This window comes from Anas acuta, chromosome 5 (genome assembly GCF_963932015.1).
Source record: "Anas acuta chromosome 5, bAnaAcu1.1, whole genome shotgun sequence".
NCBI classification, from domain to species: domain Eukaryota; kingdom Metazoa; phylum Chordata; class Aves; order Anseriformes; family Anatidae; genus Anas; species Anas acuta.
In genome coordinates, this window is record NC_088983.1 from 24278814 (window position 1) to 24298212 (window position 19399).

At 57.7% G+C, this 19399-nt stretch overlaps 1 protein-coding gene and 2 long non-coding RNA genes across 5 annotated transcripts in view; 2 read left to right on the forward strand and 1 right to left on the reverse strand.

Moving 5' to 3' along the window:
* Positions 1–3560: 3560 nt before the first annotated feature.
* On the forward strand, positions 3561–10247 carry LOC137857112 (uncharacterized). Its single transcript, XR_011096976.1, has 4 exons — positions 3561–5827; positions 5926–6045; positions 9138–9275; positions 9822–10247. It is a non-coding gene; the product is annotated as an uncharacterized lncRNA (long non-coding RNA).
* LOC137857113 (uncharacterized) lies at positions 8901–14586 on the reverse strand. 3 transcript variants are annotated; one of them, XR_011096978.1, is made up of 5 exons: positions 14295–14586; positions 12239–12399; positions 11534–11656; positions 11168–11316; positions 8901–9283 (listed from the first exon to the last, which is right to left on the reverse strand). It is a non-coding gene; the product is annotated as an uncharacterized lncRNA (long non-coding RNA). The 3 variants fall into 3 exon arrangements; XR_011096977.1 differs by lacking the exon at positions 8901–9283 and adding an exon at positions 10725–10861; XR_011096979.1 differs by lacking the exons at positions 11168–11316; positions 11534–11656; positions 12239–12399 and having other exon boundaries at positions 8954–9283.
* LTBP2 (latent transforming growth factor beta binding protein 2) overlaps positions 13441–19399 on the forward strand; it is a 56263-nt gene continuing 50304 nt past the window's right edge. The window contains exons 1-2 of the mRNA XM_068683224.1: positions 13441–14126; positions 19219–19289. Of these exons, the coding sequence (XP_068539325.1) occupies positions 13696–14126; positions 19219–19289 (502 nt within the window). The 5' untranslated portion in view covers positions 13441–13695. The remainder of the gene's footprint in view (positions 14127–19218; positions 19290–19399) is intronic.

Genomic DNA, 19399 nt, shown 5'->3' on the forward strand with positions numbered 1-19399 from the left:
CCAGCAGGGACTGAAAGGCAAGGAGCACGTGGCTGAGCGGAGCTGTCTGCTCCACAGATGGACTGAGGAAAGCGAGAGCTTTCCTCCCTGCCCTCCCCAAGGGAGGATAAAAGGGTGCGACATGGATGTGGATAATGAAAACACCCATGGTTAAATAAGATTTAAAGCAAACAAACCTTCCTGCTTCGGGGCCAAACCCTGCCTCTGACGGACAGGAGTTAAAAGCAGCTTTCTCTCTGCTTCCTCCTGCCTGCCTCGAAGCAAGCCCAGGATGCTAACCTGGAGGAGTGTTTGGCAGCTGGCGGCTCCAGGCAGGAAGAGGACAGCAGAATCTGCTTTAATCCTGTCATAGTTCTCAAGCTAATTAGGATCAAGCTAATTTAATACTTGAACAAGGAACAGGCAGATCCTTCACGGAACTGGGTGTTAACAGCTTTCCAGAAACCCTCTTCCCTCTCGGGAAGGGCCACCCGCAGCATCCTGCTGGGCCTGTAAGGGGGGCTCTCCCTCGTGCCCTGTGGCCCTGGTGGGTGCTGGCACCCGTGTGTCCCTCTGCACCTCAGGAGTCTTTGGCACGTTTGCAGACTGTCTGGCTGTCTGCTGCCTTAGCTGAATTTTGGCAGTGTTGTTCTGTCACCCGGACAAGTTCCTGTGTAGTCTCTGTGGGCTGCTGGGCCATGTCTGCTCTGTGCCCTCCTGGAGCCCCCAGCCCTGCCTGCAGGTACAAGAGCACGCTTTTTCCTCCATGGCCTCGGCCTAACACAGGCTCAGGGAGTCAAGGGGGGCTGTCTGCTGAAAACCGTCCTCAGCGATCCCGATGGCTACGGCTGCAGTTGTCATTTCATCTCTGCCTCCTCACCTTCATCCCTCCCCCTGCATCTCATCCCCTGCTCTGTTTTCCACTGCTCCTCTGCTCCATTTGCGACTGTGGCCGTGGGGAAGATGCAGTCTGGCTTGGCCTTCCTTCCCCAGAAACCTGCGCTGGGGGGGTGCCCTCCCCAGTTTTCTCTGGCTGCCTTTTGCCTTCCCAATCAGTCATGGTAATTTCCCCTGGCACTGTTTGGCAGGGGCTGTACCTTGGCATAACGAGCAACCAGGGTCAGCTGTCAGCCTCTGAGCCATGAGCCTAATGCAACACAACAGATGTAGGTATTTTTTCCAAGTTTTCTCTGGGCAGCAGGATTAAAGTCTCTGTTCTCAGCTGGGGTTCCCAGTGTAGTCACTTCCCTCTGCGTTACACAACACCCTATTAAGACGAACAGCACAAACATGTTCATTGGGATCCCTTCCCCCAACCCCAGAAGGCCAAGGAACAAAGGCGAGGAGGTTTCCAAAGGCTGGGGAGCTGCCTCTTTGGTCCAGGATCCTCAGATAATCCTGCCCGGACATCCCCTGTGAAATCACCCTGTGGCTCTCTGCTCATCTCCATCCTCGTGGTGCCAGGGGTGAGGGGTAAAAGAGTAGTGGGGTCACGTTCTGCTTAATCCATCAGGCTGTGTGCAAAGCTGGGTGGGTGTAGAAGGGGAGAAACTGGTGTAGCAGCAACCCCACCATGCCTGGTGCCCGTGCCTGCCCTGCCTGCTGACGTGGAGGCTTCTGAGTGTGTATGTGTGCATGAGCCCAGCAGAAGACAGTGATGAGGAGGATTTTCTCAGCACTAGCAATGCAGACAGAGTTATGGTGTGGTCCGGACACACTTTCTTGCTTGAATTCAAAGCTTTCATGCCATGTCAAGACTCTGGTGCTTTTCTGCTGGACACAAAGCTGCCTTAGGGACGTGGTGTGCTCTCTGTAGCCGACTGAAGTGGCTGGTCACAGGGAGGGACTCCGGGCACCCTTGGTGAGACGGAGAGGGCTTCCCCAGCAGCCCGAGGGGAGCATAAGTCCTTGTGAGCACACACGGAACAAGGATCTGCTGCCGCTGCACACCAATTACTCGCTTTATTGACAGAAGACCATAAATGAACAAGGGAATTAATTAGGGCTGCAGCAGGCCAGGTTGGATGCCTGCAGGGCTGAGAAGGCTGGAGCTGGTTCAAAGCGCAGGGGGAGCAGAAGGCCCCGGAGCTCTGTGTAGCAAACAAAGGTGCTGCCGCCGGTTCAACCCCTCGGGGAGCGCTGTGAAAAAGCCTCTGTGACCAGAAGGACAGTCCGCAGGAGGGGGAGAGACCAGTTCCTGGCAGCATCTGTTTGTTCAGGCCTCGGATGAAGGACTTAAGCAGCTTGTTAATTCGCTCCTTGTCCAGCTGCAGGCTTAGTCACTGCGAGCGGGCCTCCAGGGCAGCCCGCGCGATAGTGAGCCAGCTCCTCCAGCCCTGGTACTTTCCGTGTGCTGGACGAGCCAGCGGTGGAGCCGGGGGGTGTGTTGCAGCTGTCTGGCCCAGCTCTAGCAAAGCGCTCGCAGCAGGTCCTTTCCATCTGCCTTGGCCCAAGAGTGACCCTTGCAAACCTCCTCTCCCCCGCCGTCGCCTCAGCAGATGGTGGGAAGGCAGATGGGGAGGAGGAGATCTGTGAAGCTGGAGTGATAGAGGCCTGGCCCAGTGGCACCTCTCGTCCTTGCACCTCTCCACCTTGTGTTGGTGGGGTCTTGGAGCCCATGAGCCTGGGAGGGGTGTGCTCAGCTACTGCGAATCGCTGCAAGCCCCTTCGGGCAGCTGATTTCTTGACACCCTGTCTCGCCCCACATATTAGATGCTGGATGCAGAAAATCTGCACTGGGAGCAGTGCAGGGAGTCGTTTCCTCACCTAAAATTTTACTAGCCTGCAGGAGCTCAAGGAGGTGGAGCGAGGTGCTTGGCCCACTGTGGAGGAAGCTTCAGCTCAGCAAAGGGTGTTTGGGACAGCTGAGCTGTGGATCACCCGCCAGGCTGCACCAGCTGCTCTGGAGTCAAAATTCAAACCACAACCAGACTTGGTCCTGATTCCAGACTTTTCCTTCACCTCATTAGTTAGCAGCTTCGAATGCAAATTCTGTGGCCGGTACACGAAGGCCTGGCCAGCATGCAGGGCTCCTGTCCAGCTGCCCTCGTTCGATCCTCCTCCCTGACGGGCCTGGCTGGACGCAAGAATCGCAAAGGTCTCGGAGGGAATTTGAGGGGTATCCAGGTCATAGCATTCAGCGTTGTCACGCTTTCTCTCCAGGTGGCAGCAGTGGTTGACTTGGACAGAGGGCAGTCCTTTCCCAAAGACAAGTCGGGCAGACGTGTCCCAGCGCAACGCAGAGGTGCAAGGTTTGCTTTGCAGAGGCAGTTTGCCCCTCTTTGCGTTACGTACGATGCAGACAGCTTGTGAGAGATGACCCTGCCTCCTGCAAAACAGCTTGTGCAAGCAGCGTGGACAAGGAGCAAGAAGCAGCCTGAAAAGGAATAGCAGGATGGTGGAGAGAAGCTTGGAAAGGTTGTCAGGCCCTTGCAAAGGCAAAGATGACTAGGGGCCATGTAGAGGGGCTCCACTGTAATGTTTGGTACCATGCCCAGCCTGAACCTCTAGCACCATTTAGTAGGCTGGACCAGCCTTGGACTCTGTCTTGTTTGGCTAGATGGAAGTAATTGTCATTGTGTCCTGAGCACAGTACTGCTGTCACTCTGTAATTCCTCCAATGAGGTGTTGCAAGCAGATACACATGTGCTGTAGCTGTGCTTTAGATTTGGATTCGCCTCTGGGGACAGGCAGTGATAAGTGTTAAGAGCTGTTTAGATCCCAAACTGTTGTTTCTGAATCGGCTTCCAGCGAGAGCAGAAGACACGAGGGCGAGGGAGCAGCCACTTCCCCTGCCAGGAGCATCCTGCTGGGACGGGAGGCACCCCGAGCTCTCCATGCCCTCTCAGCAGCCTGGGTTAATGGCCAGGCTGATGCTGGTGGTAGGGTTTCCCCACAACTGATAGCTGGGTTTGCCCTTGTTCAGTGCCTGCCCTCGGGATTTTGCCTGTCAGCTGCAGGGGCAGGTTTGGGTCTGTCGAGGCAGTTCCCCTGTGGAAAGAGGCTGCTGTGATTAATGACCAGTGATGAATGAGAGGGAAAGGGGTAGGGGGAGAGAACTGCCAAGGCTTTAACTCCACTGGGTGCAAAGGTTCAGCCTGCTTTGGATCTGCCGGCAGGAGGGGAAGGCACGTCCAGGTCCTCAGCCAGCCGGGGTGTTAACAAGCGAGAGGTGAGCCTGGGTGATTAGGATGTCCACGGCTGCGTTGCATAAATCAGACTTGGAACGCCAGGAAAAGTCTCCAGGGTGATGAAATGTCTAAGTGTCATCAGCTCTGCAGAGATAATTAGAACCAGAAAAGCACCGGGAGGTAAAATGGCACAGATCAGTGAAAACAGGCTTGTGGGCTCGGGATCCTCGTGGATCTGCGCTGACTGCAGGCTGGTGAGGGGGGGGATGGCCATGGGGGAGGCTGGGTGTTTATGGAGGAGTTGCAGGGGTTAATCCTCCTCAGTCTTGGAGACAACCACCTCTGAAAGAGGGAAGTCTTCCTGCCAAATGCGATTCCCTGCTTATTCGGATGCCTTGAACAGAAAGTGAGGAATGGAGGGGAACGGCGGGGATCCACTGCTGCTCTGCCTGTGCAGTCGGTGCGAGGGAGGGGGACCCCCCTGCCTCACTCTGGGCTTGGCCTCTGTGAACTGTAAATACCAGCCCTGTAATGTGGGGTTTGATGTCATCCTGGGGGACGCCGCTGGGGGCCAGGAGGCTGTGTGGGACCTTAGGTTGATCAGAGTCACAGCGTGGGTACAATGCCCCCAGGAGCCACCGGCATCTCCTCCAGTGGTGACCACTCTCTGAGGACATGTCTGCCCGGACCATCCCCAGAGGTCCTGTCCTAGTCAGTCGGGGACTGTGGGAGGGAGCGCTGGCAGCTGCAGCTGCTCTGCTGCCAGCACCACATGCTTGTCCAGCTGCGGCACGGAGGCTCGTGGCCAGCCAACATGAGGACAGGAGCCACTATTTCCAGTGGCTTGGTGGTGGTCGTGAAGAAGACCCCGTGTGTCCTCATGGAGCCATCACAAAGCTAGTTCCTCGCAGGAGAGCCTCATGTGGGGCTGTGGCTGGTGCTGGCTGAGCCCCGTGGAGCAGGATTGCTCCTGGGCAAGTCGCCGTGCTGCTGGAAGCCACCTGAGCTGTGTGCAGACAGGCTCAGAGCTGAGCTGCTGCAACACGTCCGCCTCCAGGCGCTGCGGTGGTGAAGCTGTTCTGCTTTCAAGCCTCCTTGAAGGAGGCAAGGCTGTGAAGCAATGTGGAAGTTAAACACCAGCAGCCACTTGAGCATCTTTGACGTCAGGTCTGACTGGCTGGTGGCAGAGGCAGGGTTATTTTGCAAAATAGCCATGAAGTATCTGGCGGGGTTTTGTTTTTTCTAGCTGCCTCCTTGCTGGTGCCCCAAAGATTTGCAGTGAAGGGCAAATGTTTGCTCTCTCCCCTTGTACCTGCCTGTGCCCAAGTGCTTGCTGATGCTGTGCTCCTAGCTCGGGAGGAGCTCTTTGCTGGCTGTGAAATCTCTGCCTGGATTAAGTGTCAAAAGGCAAGTCCTTGGCTTATGGGAAGAGCACACTTGACCTCTGACTCCTCAGAGCTGCGCTCTCCCTTGGGAGGAAGTGTTGGTTCAGGCCCTGAACAAAGCACTGGCTGTCATGAGCATGACCTGCCCGCCCCGGCAGTGACAGGCTGGGCTGGGGTCAGATTTATGCTCCGGAGAGGAGGAAGAGACAGAAGACCCCGTGACCTGGAAGCTTAAAGGTGACCAGCTCAACTTACTGAGAAAAGCAAAGCTATGTTGCCTCCTGTGTTGGTCACAATACATCGTCTGGGCAGATGGGCCACTGGCACATCCAGGTGTGAGAAGGGAAGCTGCTTGGTAAGATCCAAATGGTGTTTTGAATCCCCTTCCTCTCCTTATTTTCCAACCCATTCTTCTCTGTTGTGTTTTGCAGCACCCCTCTCCCTGAATTCCTGCTAACATCTTTGCAGCTTCTCCAGGTCCCACAGAAGATGTCCGCAGTAGCAAACTTGGCCCTAGCCTGGACTTAAGACAACATTACATGTGGTCTGTGGTAGGTGCAGCTAAACATACTTGCTTTCACTGAGCAGTGACATGCATACGGCTCTCACCCGAATCCAGACTTTTTCTCTTGCAGCATGCCCTTTGCTCGATATAACTTGGCTTGCTGTAATGCCTGCGGGCCCAGCAAGGATGTGGGCAAACACAGTGTGGGTGTGTGGGATGGTTTCTTTTTCCATTTCGTCCCTGAGGGGCACAGCTAGGCGCTTTATCTGAGATCGCAGAGGAAGGCAGCAGCAGAGCCAGGGCTGAGCTCGGGTGCCAGTGTCAGCACCCTGAGGCACTGCCCCGGCCCCCTTGCCATGGGCTCTGTGTAGAAGTTGTCAGCTCTCCCTGTGCTGATGCTTTTTCATGCACTCCCCTGAGTGAGGCTGCTCTTATATCCAAGCTTATTTGGGACTCTGTAGCTCAATATCGCTGAGAGGGAAGAGATTTACTCACGTGGGGCTGATAAAAGAATCCAGGTCTGCCCAAGCCTCCAAAATGCTGTAAAATTGCTATAAATATGCTCACAGTCAGCTGGAAGAGAAGTGAGGGCATTGGTCCCTTGTGAAATAACATCTCCTTTTGTGTCATCTTTGCTTGTTCCTGTAGGTATTTGTACAAAATGGGAGGTGAGCACAGACCCTGCCAGCTGCCAGCCAGGTTTCTGCAGGGTGTGGGTGAAGGGAGGAGCAGTGTCTGTACCCTCTGTACCTGGTGTTACTTTGCTTTACTACCAGGAGAAGGATTGTTCATCAGCTGCTGTGAACCCAGACCTAGGACAGATGAAGATTTTGTGGCAAGCAACAACCCCCACATAACCAAAGCCCTCCTGCATGCTAGGGGCAGAGCTCCCTCCTGCTCCGGCAGCTTACGGGTCTTCTGCTCCTCCTGCCTCTGTGTCCCTCACGCCCCAGAGGATCAGCTGTGCTTCTGTTGGCTGGGAAGAGACTGAAATCAGGGCATTTTGCTGTGTGTTTGCGTGGGAGGGCTGCTGTTAGCATGGGCGTGAGAGCCGCACATCTGAGAAACCAATACAAGGAGAGGGGCCGCGCACGTGAAGCGGCTCAGGGCAGCGGGCCACGTTCCTCCTTTAGATCTGCTCGGTGCTGACAAACCCATTAGTGGCAGCTCGATGCCGCTGTGAGCAGGGCTTTGCTGAGAGCCAGAGCCCTGTGGGCTGCCGATGGCGTCTGAGCCACCAGAGCCTGTCCTCCATGGCGCACGGAGCGGCCCCACAGCGGTGTTTTGGGGAGCTCTCGGCCTAGGGATGGGCGCTGCTGAGTCAGTTCCCTTCCCCATTCCCCTCCTCGAGCCCTGCTGACATGGCTTCCTGGCCCGGTGCTGTCAGGAAGAGGTGGTTTGGTTTTTGGGGAGGGCGTGAGTGTGTGTGCGGCCCGGCCTGGCCCACGAGGGCGTGAGAAGGGCAAGGAACCATCCGCCCAGGCCAGCTGCTTCCTCCACTAGAGCACCGAGACGGAGCCCTGCCATACCCAGACTGTTTGGAAACATGTTGATAAACTTCCAAACGTCTCTTTCACAATCCAGATGTGCTCGCCTTGGCTGTAAACCCTCATCTGAAGAACAGGTGTGCTATAATGTTTCTAACAGTGGCCCCAAAGCCAGCTGGAGGCTTGAGCTGAGCGGGGGCCAAGGGGCTGGTGCCATATAGGATATGGATACCGGGGCAGGGACAGGTGAGGCGGTGAGCTGTAGGTCAGCCGTAGTTCACAGCAACCTGGAATCAGATGGAGGGAAGGCAGGGACGGTGCCAGAACATCCCCAGCCCACAGTCTCTGCTCAGCAGCACCAGAGCCATCTCTGGAGAGGCTTCCCTGGCTGTATGGGCAAGCTGGGTGCACCCATGGGGTGGAAGCATGGGGCTGGAGCTGGCCACCAGCCTTGGTGGTATTTTCTGTGGTTTCCCTCTGTGCTCCCACCAGCACCCCGCCGGCTCTGCTGGAAACACTGAAATGGGGCAGCTGCTTCCTTGGGCCAAGCTTCAAGCGTGCCTTGGGCCTGGAAAGCAGACATCCTACCCGGGGTGGGGAAAGGTGCCTTGTTCTGCGCCTGGAGTAACCCCTGTCCCTGTAGGAAGAGGATGCTACTTCATCCAGAGCTTCTTGCTCTGCTCAGGAGGTGGTGGCCTGATGTGGTGCAGCATGGAAAGCAGCTTCCCTCCTCTTCTCTGCACTTGCCCTACGCTTATTTCCTCGTTAAACTCTCATTCCTCATTATTCTTGTTTCCAGTACAAACCTGGGCCTCGCTGCAGGCTCTAGGAGCATGTGCCACACCTGGGCGTGGGGTGGGTGGCAGCAGAGGCAGCGTGGCAGCCGGTGAGGGGGCTCCTGGAGCTGTGATGCCACTGGAGAGCTGGATTCCCAGCCTGTGAAGTCATCGCTGGGAAATTGGGTACTCAGCCTAATCCCAATAATTACCCAATGGGACTGTAAAGTGTAAATGAACTAGCCTATTGCCTGATGACTGACTACTTGAGCTCTAACACACGCCACCTAATAATTGGCGCTTTCTGCAGTTCTCTAAGATTCACTTATTAATAAGCTATTTAACATGCACTTGAAATAACCGCATTGTAACAATCTGAGATCATTTCTCACACAGTCCTTCCAGCTCCCAAAGTGGTAGGAAAGCATCTAAAATTGTGTGAGGGGAGTGGGTCTGCCATTTCGGGATGGCCAAGCAAAAATACAGATTCAGTGCCAGCCACACAGGTTGCTTCCATTTCAGGGTGCGTGTGGCCATCACCAGGTTTCCTCTGAAGTGCAAAGCTGATGGCTGAAGGGCTTCCAGCCTGAGTTCCCTATGCCCTCAGCAGGAGAGGGTCGTAAGGAAGGACCAGAAGCTTGAAGGAAATGGAAGCTGTTGATTTTTAGGACGGCTGCTTTGGAATCAGAAGCAGGAATGAAATGATTTTAATCCCAAACACTCAGAAGAACTCAAAGCTTTACAACGCTATTAAGAAAAGTTCGTGATGGTAGAGATTTCTCAGAAAAAGCTCCTTCAGCACAGTCTGGCATTACCTTGTTTCTCCCGTCCCCACTGTTGGGTTGTCTTGTTTGGATCTTTTTTTTCTCCTCCAGGTTGTGGACCAGCCATCAGGGAAGATCTTCTGCCCCATGGTTCCTGCATCTCTTCAGCTGTTCTTCCCATTTCCCCGTTCCTCGTCAGTCTGTTACAAGCTGGTGTTCATCAACCCCCTCAGGAATAGCCTCCTGGAGGTAAGACCCTAGAGAAAATAGGAAGAGAAGGCTGCAGAAATTCATACTGCCAGGGTCCTTTCCTCACTCCTCTCAACAGTGCCCTGACCAAATGGGGACCGTTCCTTGTTTGTGGGTCAGAGCCCTTAAAAACAAGCCAGATGCTCCTCTTCCTCTTGCTCCTTCTTCCCTTTCCCCCTGGAAGCCACTGAGTGCCTGTTCCTCCTTTAGCCCCGCCAGGCGGGTGCCCTGAGCAGGTTGCTCTGGAGGAGGCCGTGGTGGAAGGAAGGGGCTCCCATGCGGGACAGCCTCCCTGCACAGCGGGGCTCTGTGGGGATGGCCAGACCCGCCCGGCCTCCAGGCCCCTCTACCAAAAACGGGGCTGGAAGAGGCAGAGAGGCCAGGCCCAGCCTCCTGGGGAGATGAAGGCTGCAGTCAGATCACTGCAAATGGGACTTCATTAATTATAAACGGACAGGTTCCCCTGAGCTGCTGTAGCTCTGCATGAGTCACATTCTAGCTGTTTTCTCTCTCTTTTTTTTTTCTTCTTTTTTTCTTCTGGACGAGTTGCTGAAGGGGCTTGAAATAACGTGATGGATAAATAAGGAGCCAGCTGTGCTCTGCAGCCAGCCCCACCAGAGCCTTTCCGCAGCAGTAGCCCACAGCGATCTCCTCTCTGCCTCACTCCTCACTCCCATCCCTTGGGTTCTGCCATCTGTTCCTGCTCTCCAGGTTTCTCCTCCTTCACAGCAGCATGTTTTCCTCTCGTGTTGTATCCTCCTTTCCAGCGTGTGGTCTCAGCCCCCGGTAACGTGCGGACATGTGTTTAGACAACAGCACGACCAAAGAGTCTGGCCAGGGGACACCCACTTGGCTGGGCTGTGCCTCCCGCCCCCGACTCGGAGAGGGTCCTGGCTAAACGAAAGCAGAAGGAGCAATAAACCCAGCTAGGAGGTGCTGGACAATTTGTGTTCTGTTTTCTGACAAGATGCCGTCACTGACGTGGTTCTCGGCTGCCTGCTGGCCTCCTCGTCACGGGGGGAGGCCGGGATGTACCCTGAGGGACACACCGAGAGTGGGTGGAGGTGGCTGGAGGGCCAGCGTGTGTCTGCTTGGGTCTGTTCCCAATGGTCCAGTGGGAACATCTCCTTCCCTGGGTGTCCCGCCAGCGTGTGTGCTGAGCTGTGTGCGCACCGTGGTACAGCCAGTGTGTCGGATGGTGTCTGTGGAGGATTTGCTGGCTGTGCTCTCACGTTTAGAAACCACTTTTCTTGCCTCTCCAATGTCCTTGGTGTTAGAGGTCCTCTCCAGAGATATCTGCACTGCTGGAAGCTGTTTCTCCATCCAGCTCCCTGTGCATTCCTGCCTCGTCTCTTGACTCTTTTCAGAGCGGCTGTGACTTGCACCTCTGAAAGGTGGCTCTGCGCTCTGCTTTTTGAGCCGTGGGGCTGGCCAACCTTCACCTGCCCTTCAGCCTGCGCCGGGGGAGGGCTCCTTTTCCTCTCTGGGAGCTCCAGGCAGCTCCTGAATCCGTGGAATGTGTCCCATCTGCAGCGCGTTAGGGGTCTGCTCACAGACGAGGAAGAAGCACATGTGGGTTGTGAACCCTTCAGAAGAGGAAGAAAAGGGGCTAATTAATCTAAGGGATGCGGTGCCAGGAGCCGCATCTGGGGGCCAACTGGCCCTGGATGCGTGGTTCCCAGGTGCTGCCCCTCCGAGGGGGTACTGCAGAGGCGGTGTGGACATGGAGGGTGGGGGAACGCGGGTGCACAGAGGGGCCCTTGTGGAGACCCTGCATCTCCATCTGACCTTGGCCTCTCCTTCGGTGCTGTCTCAGCCACCTAGAAGCCAGTGCATGGACTTACAGGGAGGGGAACGCGGTGGCCCTGCTTTGCCCTGAGCACTTTGCCCACCTGCAGCTCACCCTCCCGGGCCAGCGCTGTGCTCCCCGCCGTTGGCTCGCGCTCTCCATCCTCTCTCTGCTGCTAATCTCTCTTCCCAGGCGTGGGTTTGATCTCGGCGGCGAGCAGCCCGACCGTCCGCGCTCTGTCTGCGTGAGTTCCTGAGAAATGAGGTATTTCGTGTTTGTCTGCTGAGCCCCCGCTGAGCAGCGTGCTGCAGCCCAGCTCGCCTTGCAGCTCCCCACGCATCCCAATTTCCAATTTGTTGTTGGGGAGGGCTGAGTGCGGGACTGGGAGGCAGCGTCCCTGTGGGTGTGCATCACCCCCCTGCTCACCGTCACTGAGGCTGCCATCATTCCCCACCCGCTGGGCTCTCACCGTGCCCTTGGTGGCCACTGCTCCTCTGTAGCACTCCTGTAGGGTCGAACAGCTCCGCACATCCCTGTGAGAGCACCTGCTTGCTGGGTGAGGCCGGGAAGGTCCGGGTGCTCTTGGTGGTGGCTGTAAGCACAGCACGGGGCTGATCTGAGATGGGACACCAGCCCCCTCCGGCTCCGTGTGGGGCACTGGCTTTATAAACCTCATTCCTCAGCTCTGCGGGGGAGACGCAGGCTCCTGCAGCTTGGGCAAGGCTGAGCCTGCATCTTCCCAGGGTGACCCCGTTCCCCCGGGGGCAGGAACCCCCTGGTGCCCCGGCCGAGCCCGCGCTGGGGCTGCCTGCAGTAGCTCCGAGCACTCTTTCAGCCTCTCTGTTTATGGCTTTGTTTATGGTGTTGATACTTTTCTTGTGTCAGGTTTAGGCACAAGCATTCTTTCCACTGCTGCATAAGAAAGTAATTAGGTGAGGATGGAAAGGACATTCTTCTTCCTCAGAACAAAGAACTGAGCCCTGGCTGTTATCGGGCACTGCTCGAGGGGTCCAGGGGCTCTGTGAGCTTCTGCCCAAGCGGGCGGAGAGCTGGCCACATCCCGGGGAGCACGGAGGTGCCTGCTGCTCCTTGCTTTGATGCTGTTGCCAGCTGCTGTCACCGCGGCTGAAGCCCAAACCCACTCAGCCCCTCTGCTCCTGTCGCACTTGCTCACCTCCAGGGGCTCTGGTTCCAAGAGCCCCTGCCCTGCAGGCAGACGTGAGGGTAGAGGGAAAGGATTGCCCCGTGCATGCCCCATCCCTCGTGTTCTCCCGCAGGCATCCAGTAGCTGCTCTCAGGTAGGGATGCTGAGATGCACCTTTCATCTGCCCGACCCTGATAGAACAAACCGGAGCTGATGAGCATTGCAGGACACCTCTTTTTGCAAGACACACTGCAGGGACACACGCTGCTGGGTATCTCCCCGCCTTGAGTGCCCGCAGCGCACTGCTTTGCTCTCCTCATGTGCAGAGATGCAGAAAGAAGTTTTTAGCCACCCACCGAGCTCACAGCCACCACTGCGGGCCAGAGGGAGCCCACCCCAAATACACTGTGCTGTCTGGCAGGGATGGAGCCTGCGCTGCTCCAGGAGGACTCGCTCCTGCCCAAAATGGCCAAGGGCAGTGGAGAGCAGCAGGGACGTGGCAGAGGATCAGGCTGAGCTGGCACCTCTGGCTGAAAGGAGACTTTTGGCCACTTTCTCCCTCCTGCCACTCTTTCCTCGGTCCTTCTCAAAGCATTTAAGGCAGTCACTGGGAGCCAGGTGCCCGCAGGGAGGCGGATGGGAGGGATGGAGGTCTGCTCAGCTGGCGGGCTGTCTCCTGGAAGGTGCCACTGAGCTGAAGGACCTGGAGCTTCTGGGTGGGTCCTTTCCCAGCCCGGACCTACACAAGTAAGCACGAAAACCCTGAGCCGGGCTTGGGGGTGAGATCTCGGAGATCCCCGGAGCCAGCACGGGATGGCAAATAACGCCTCCACCGCCGTGCCTCGGCTCTCTGCTGGGAGATGCCCCCGGGAGCCGCGGGCCGGCTGCCGGTGCTGCTGCGGCTGCGGAGAGCCCCAGATTTGGGGTCGGGGGCGCGTTCCTCTGCCCGCCCCCGGTCCCGCTCGGGGCTCCCAGGCTCGCTGCGGGCAGGGAGGGGGCGGCGGGGGCTGCTCGCTGCCGGGCCGGGCTCCCCGGGCAGGCAGGGGTTAAGGCTCCTCCGTTGTAGTTTGTTTCCCTTTGCCAAAGTGGGTGTTGCTGGAATGTCTCCTCTCCTAAGGAGGGGGGCCGAGCCGTGTCCTCCGGAGAGGGGGGGGGGGGGGTAAGGGGGGGGCGATGTCAGCATCAAAAAGACACAAAAGGGGGAGGTTTCCAAAAATAAAACCCTCCATCCCCTCCAGGCTCTGCCAGTGCCAGAGGCGGGCGCGAAGGTGCTCGGAGCTGCCCGCGGAGCGCGCCGGGGGGGGGGGAGACGACGACGACGACGACGAGCCGCCTTCCTCCTCCTCCTCCTCCTCCTCCTCTTCCTCCTCCTCCTCCTCCTCCTGCCGGGCCGCCCGGTGGGCAGCAGGTGCCGGCGGAGCCCGGCGGGGCGATGGGGCAGTGAGGCTCGGCTCCGCCGGGCGCACCGGAGCGCAGCCGGCGGGGCGATGCCCACCCCTCGCCGCCGGCTCTCGGCCGCCCCGCGGGCTGACAGCATGCGGGGAGCCGCGGCCAGCGTCCTGCCCCTCACCTTCGCCATCCTGCTGGGGCTCGGCGACTGCCAGCGGGACCTGGCGGCCAGGCTGGAGCCCGGCGCCTCCCGGCGAGCCGAGCCCCGGCGCTTGCGGGGCCAAGCGGCGCCCCTGGGGGCTGCGGGCACGGCGCCGGGGCTGCCCCGGCCGCACCGAGCCCCCCAGGAGGCAGCGCCCCTGCCCTCAGCCCCCGGCCCCGGTGGCGGAGACGGGCTCGGGGCTCGGCGGGGACACGGCCACGGCCACGGGCAGGGGCTGGCGGCCACCCGGCAGCGGCCCCGGAGCGGGCTCCGACCCCGAGCCGTGCCCCGGGCGAAGGAGCCGAGCGGCGCCGGGAGGATCGCGGGGTAAGTGCCGGGACCCCCGCGGGACCCCCGGGGGCTGCCTCCCCGCCGTGCTGCGGGACGCCCCCGCCGCTTTTCCCCCGGGCTCGGTGCCCCGAGAGGGGCTGCAGGGGCTCGGCTTTCCCCGAGGGATGGAGCGAGGCCGGGCGCTGCGGCTCGAGCTGCAGGTACCTGGCCTCTTGGCTCCTTCCTCCCATAATGGGCCCCTTGTAAGCGCTCCGCACGGCAGCTTCCCATGGCTTCAGCTGGCTCGGCCGGGGGAGGCTTCCTCTGAGCCGCCTGGCAGGGCTGCGTCCCGCTCCGGGCTCTGGCTGCAGCCCTGTGGAGGTGGAGAGGAGATCATATGGCAAGGCCAGCTGCTCGACTGCAGCGGGACGTCTGGCACGGCGCTGAGAAACCCTTTCCCCTGGGCTCCCTGCTCTGCGGTTCCCTCTGTGCTCCCCTGCTGCTGATGCCCCTCGGGATGGGTGCCCCTGCTAGAGGGATCGGCCACCAGAGCCCTGGCACAGGCAGCGGGACCGACACATGTGGCAGCACGCATCCACTCCCCCCGTGAGCCCTTGTGGGGGGAAGCAGAGGGCAGGCTGTGGGCTCACTGCCCTTGAACACGGCCAGAAAGGTCTTCTGTAACGTGGGGAGGGATCTGCACTAGAATGCAAAAGGCAGCTTCATCCCTGAGCTTTCTCTCTCCCGCACTCGTCTCCCTGCAAAGTTTCAAGCCAGAGCTGTCTCCGTGTAGTTTCTGCACCCCACGTGGTTTCCTACAACTCCACAGAAGCAGTAAACACAGCCTCGCTTTTCTTCCCCATTACGTCTGATACTCAGAGTCCTTACCGCTACCAGCGAGGCAGTGGCAGGCAGGTCCGAGCTGTTGGCTTACTGACTCCTCTAGCCTTGTTTTGCCCGCTGCCCAGAGGGACAGCACGCTGAAAACATTCCTTGGGAGACCCGGTGCTGCTCACTCGGGTTTGGGGTCCTCTGGGCTCAGGAGGATTTTAACCTTTCTGCAGCCCTGGTGTTGTCAGCCGTGCTTTAGGGTCTCGTGGCAGCTCAGCTGGGGCTGGTCCCTTGAGATGAAGCCCATTTCTTCCCAGTGACCACCCTGCAGTCCCACAGGGTCCCCAGGCTGCCCCCAGTGCCAGCATCCAGCCCACGCTACCATGGGGGGCGAGCTGCCCCGAGCTTCATGCTCTGTTCGGAAGAACCTCTGAGGAAGCAGTCACGGTGTGTCCATCGCTGCCGCTCTGTTGGCCTGTTATCAGCGAGATGTGGCTCCCTGGGGCACGGGGTGGTGTCCTCCAGGCTCTGGGGAGCGAAAAGCTGCATTTCGGAGCCGCGCTTTGTCTGCACTCTGCCTCTGCTCTGCTCTGGAAGGTGAGGGCTGGGAGGAGTGAGCTTGCTGTGGTCCCCGAGAACTTGAACTCTGGAACGTGCCTCTAATGGCTTGTCGGCAGTAGCTTTCCATCTCTTCTGGAGTCCAAATCAGCACTTTTTAAACTTCCCTGTGACCTACCGTCTTTGGCTCCTACGAGAAAGCCGAGCTAAAATCGCCGCCGGTGAGTAACCACATGGCGTTGCTCCTCATGGAAAGCTAGCTGCTGCTGCCTCCAAGCCTCTCCGTGAGACTCCCGGCCTTCCACCTCATCCATCTTCTTACGTCCCTTGCTGCACTGGACACGTTTCCATCCAGGAAACGCAGGGCCCCTAAAAAACTTCATTTTATGATGTTTCATTTTTTTGCCAGGTGGGATATTTTCTCTTCTGCTATTTGCACTGCACTCTTGCTGCTCTCTGGTATGTCAACCTTCATTTTCCCTTCCTCAGGTGGCTTTGCAGCCTGCTCTCCACCCCAGTGCTATTTATTCATGTAGTTACTTTGGCTTAAAATCCCAGCGTGGGATGCCTTTCCTGGTTCCCAAGTCACAGTTTTCTGCTGGTACCTCCAGGGGCCTTGTCCAGGTCTCCACACTTACTGTGAAAAGGCATCATGAGGCTGAAAAAAAAGGTTATTAGCATGGTAGCTCCTCTGCAGAATTGGCTTCCCACTTTGTCTGACAGTAGCATATCCCAAATTGAGTTTCATTCTCAGGGACTGTTTGGATGTGTGCGGTACCCTGCTCACTGTGCTGCAGGTGGGACCTGCTCACACCCTCCCGTGGGAACATCCAGCCGAAAGCCTTGCCTGAGCAGGTTTTTGGTGTTTTCTCCTGTTGGCTTGTTGTGAGGTGACTTCTGACACCACAGCAAGTATCGTAGAAAATTGCTGTCTTCTAACACTGACCACAAGAAAGGATGCAAAAGGATGCTGTGAACAAATCCTCTCGTGCTGCACACCAAAACTAGAGGGAGCTGGGTGGAAGCCTCCACTTTTGCTACCTGCCTGGACAATTTTGGGGGGCATGTGATGCTTTTTGACAGGGAATCCTGGGCTAACAGGCTGGGAATCCCATATTTTCTCCTTCTCTCTCCTCTTTTCTTTCTGTGCACTGGCTAATGCATAAAATTTTTGACTAATTCCTGTCGTGGGCACTGCCTGCAGTTGTATAGTCCTGCTTCACCCAGGTTTTTGGGATATTGACTCTCACTGCAGTGTGCACTTAGGACTGCTCAGGCACAGAGGCAGTTAATGCTGATGTGGACTTGGCAGAGCGTTTTCAGTGGCTCTTTGATGCCAGCAGCCTTTTGCTAATGTTTTTCGCTGGGTCTGCCTGCAGATATTTCATACGCAGTTGGATGGAGTTCACTGTCCTGCCGTATAAAGGCAGACCTGGTGATCTAATAGTCCCCTGGCCTTCTGTGAGGATGCTGTGAATGACTCGCGTGGAGCCAGCGTATCTGGCAGCGGAGCACTGCGTGAAGTCGAAGGATGATGCATGGATTACAGCTCAAATAAATGGAGAAAAAATGCTTCTGCTGAATGCTTCAGAAACAAACACTGTGTGATCGCCACCAAGGCTGCGCACATGCTTAAACTATGTGAAGCCGCGATCTTACTACTGTTTTCTGCTTTTCCTTCCCCCTAGTGCTTGTTGCAGTTGTTTGGCTCTGGTTTCAAATAACACTGTGAAATCTCGCTGCCTTTTCTCGCCCCGAGTGCTTGTGTCCCCCTTCCCGTGGCGGGGACCTGCTCCTGACGGCGTGCTCCAGCTGCTGCAGCAGAGCGGGTGGTAAAGACTTGGCTACAGCCGCTCCTTTGCCCGGGCTGTGGGTTATGCTGGTGCATCCAGCACCATGAATAATAGCACTGCTTGATGGGGAGGAAGCTTCGTGGCACTGAGCCGGGCTGGGAAATATTCTGGAGGGTTCCTGTGAGCCCTGCAGCAGTCCGATGTCGCCGACAGCCACATCCCAGCACCTGGGAACATCTCCAGCCCTGTCACCCCCCACTGCCCTTCTGCTGCCCGCTCTCCTCTGCCTGCTGCCTTGCCTCCAGTTTGCAGGGCAGCACGGCGAGCAGGAGGCAGGCTGAGTGCTCCAAAGCTGGGAGCATGGCCTTGGCTCACGTCGATGCCTCATGGCTCCCCTCGCCAGGAGGCTCTGCCAGCTCCTTCGCATCCCTTGGGAGCTGCTGTCCCCTGGGTGATGCCCATCGGCTGCCCGGGTACAGTGACACCAGGCTGGAGGGACCCTGCTGCTGGGTTTGCCATCCTGGAGCAGCCCCATGTGCCCACAGCATGTTGGTAGCGAACATGCTGTGCTCCTCGGACCTCCAGGTGTGAGCAGATGCAAGAACTAATTTGACTTGTTTGCAGGAAGCCACAGCGAGGGAATTTAAGTGCTTTCTCCCTGTAAAACCTACCTGGGTTAACAAAATGTTGGTCCTGAAGGGCTGGATAATGCTTTACAAATGATGTGGCTTCTCAAACCACTTCCCCTTCCTACGTGCGGTGACTGTGTCTCTACTGGCAGCTTCCAGGGCAATCCTGGCATGCCTGCTGCCCACCCCCTTGGCTCTCCTGAAACCTAAGCCCCACACCTTGAACTCTGGCACCTCTGGCACCGCCATCTCATGGCGTGGGAATGCAGGAGTCATGAGGATGCTGGTTCGGAGCAAGATCTTCTTCTGACCCTGTTGTGTTCATGTGAAAGTCAATCCAGAAGACAAATGTACAAGTTTCCATGGTTCCTGTAAATTCAGTCAGCAGCTCCAACTGCCTTGTCCAGCGTTAGAAATAAACCACACTCCCGACTTGGTTTCCAGAGGCTTTCCAGAGCCGTCAGGCTGCCTATTTCTGACTTTGTATCGTTTGACAGCTGTGCTCTCCCCTCTACCTAGATACACAAAAGTTACGCATTCCCCAAACTTTCCCTCTGCGGTGAGTAAATGCTCTTGGAGAACAACGTGCGGCTTGTTCTCCCTCCTCCTTATCGATGTGTCAATAGGAGAGGTGGCCAGAGGCAGCAGGGCTGCCTGCCTGCTTTGGCTTTGCAGGGCGCAGCGATGTCCCCGCCAGCCACCCGTGGCTGGTGATCGCCACCTGAAAGTGCTGGTGGGGAGGATGCGGTCCGTGTGAGGGCAGTCCAAGCGACCTTGCGTCAAAGTGCTGGAATTAACAGCCGTGGAAATGAGCTGAGCCTGCTGGATCGAGCGTCAGCACGAGGTGCTTAGCTCCAGAGGGCTGGCAGGCCGCAGGCAGACAGCAATGGCAGGCCGCGGCTGCTGGCGCGTCAGGCAGGGGAGGCCGCGTTGTCTTCAGCTGCAGCCGCCTGGGATGTGTCCGTGGGCGAAACGCTGTGGCCAGAGTGGGAACGAGCCCGATTTATACCCCAATGCCATGGAAAAAATACAGTGCCATGAGGTCTGTAAAGATGGCAGGCCTCTGGCCTGCCACTGCCCTCAGGAGGAACGTGGCTCCTCAGCGCCGTGCCGGCTCGGCACACACTGCCGCATTCACGCCGTCCCGGGGGGGTTTCTTCCAGGCACTTGAACAACTCAGCCCTTGTCCGATGGGTTTTGATCTCAGCTGCTGGTCCATCTGGAAGGAAATATCAGATGCTGCAGGAAATAATTTTGTGGGTGACTCAGAGGTGCTGGCTGCAGAGACCTCGGCTCCCCCTGCTCCTCCTCATCGCGCTCTTTTGTCTCTTTGCTCAGGCCCAACGTCTGCGGGAGGCAGTGCTGCTCGGGATGGACCGTGGCTCCTGGCACAAACCGCTGCATCAAACGTGAGTAGGGACACCACTGCTTGCATGTCCCCAAAGCGTCGGGACCCTGCAGGTGGACCCCACGCTGGGCAGGGCAGGGGACGGGCTCAATCCCCACGCCGGGGGCAGCA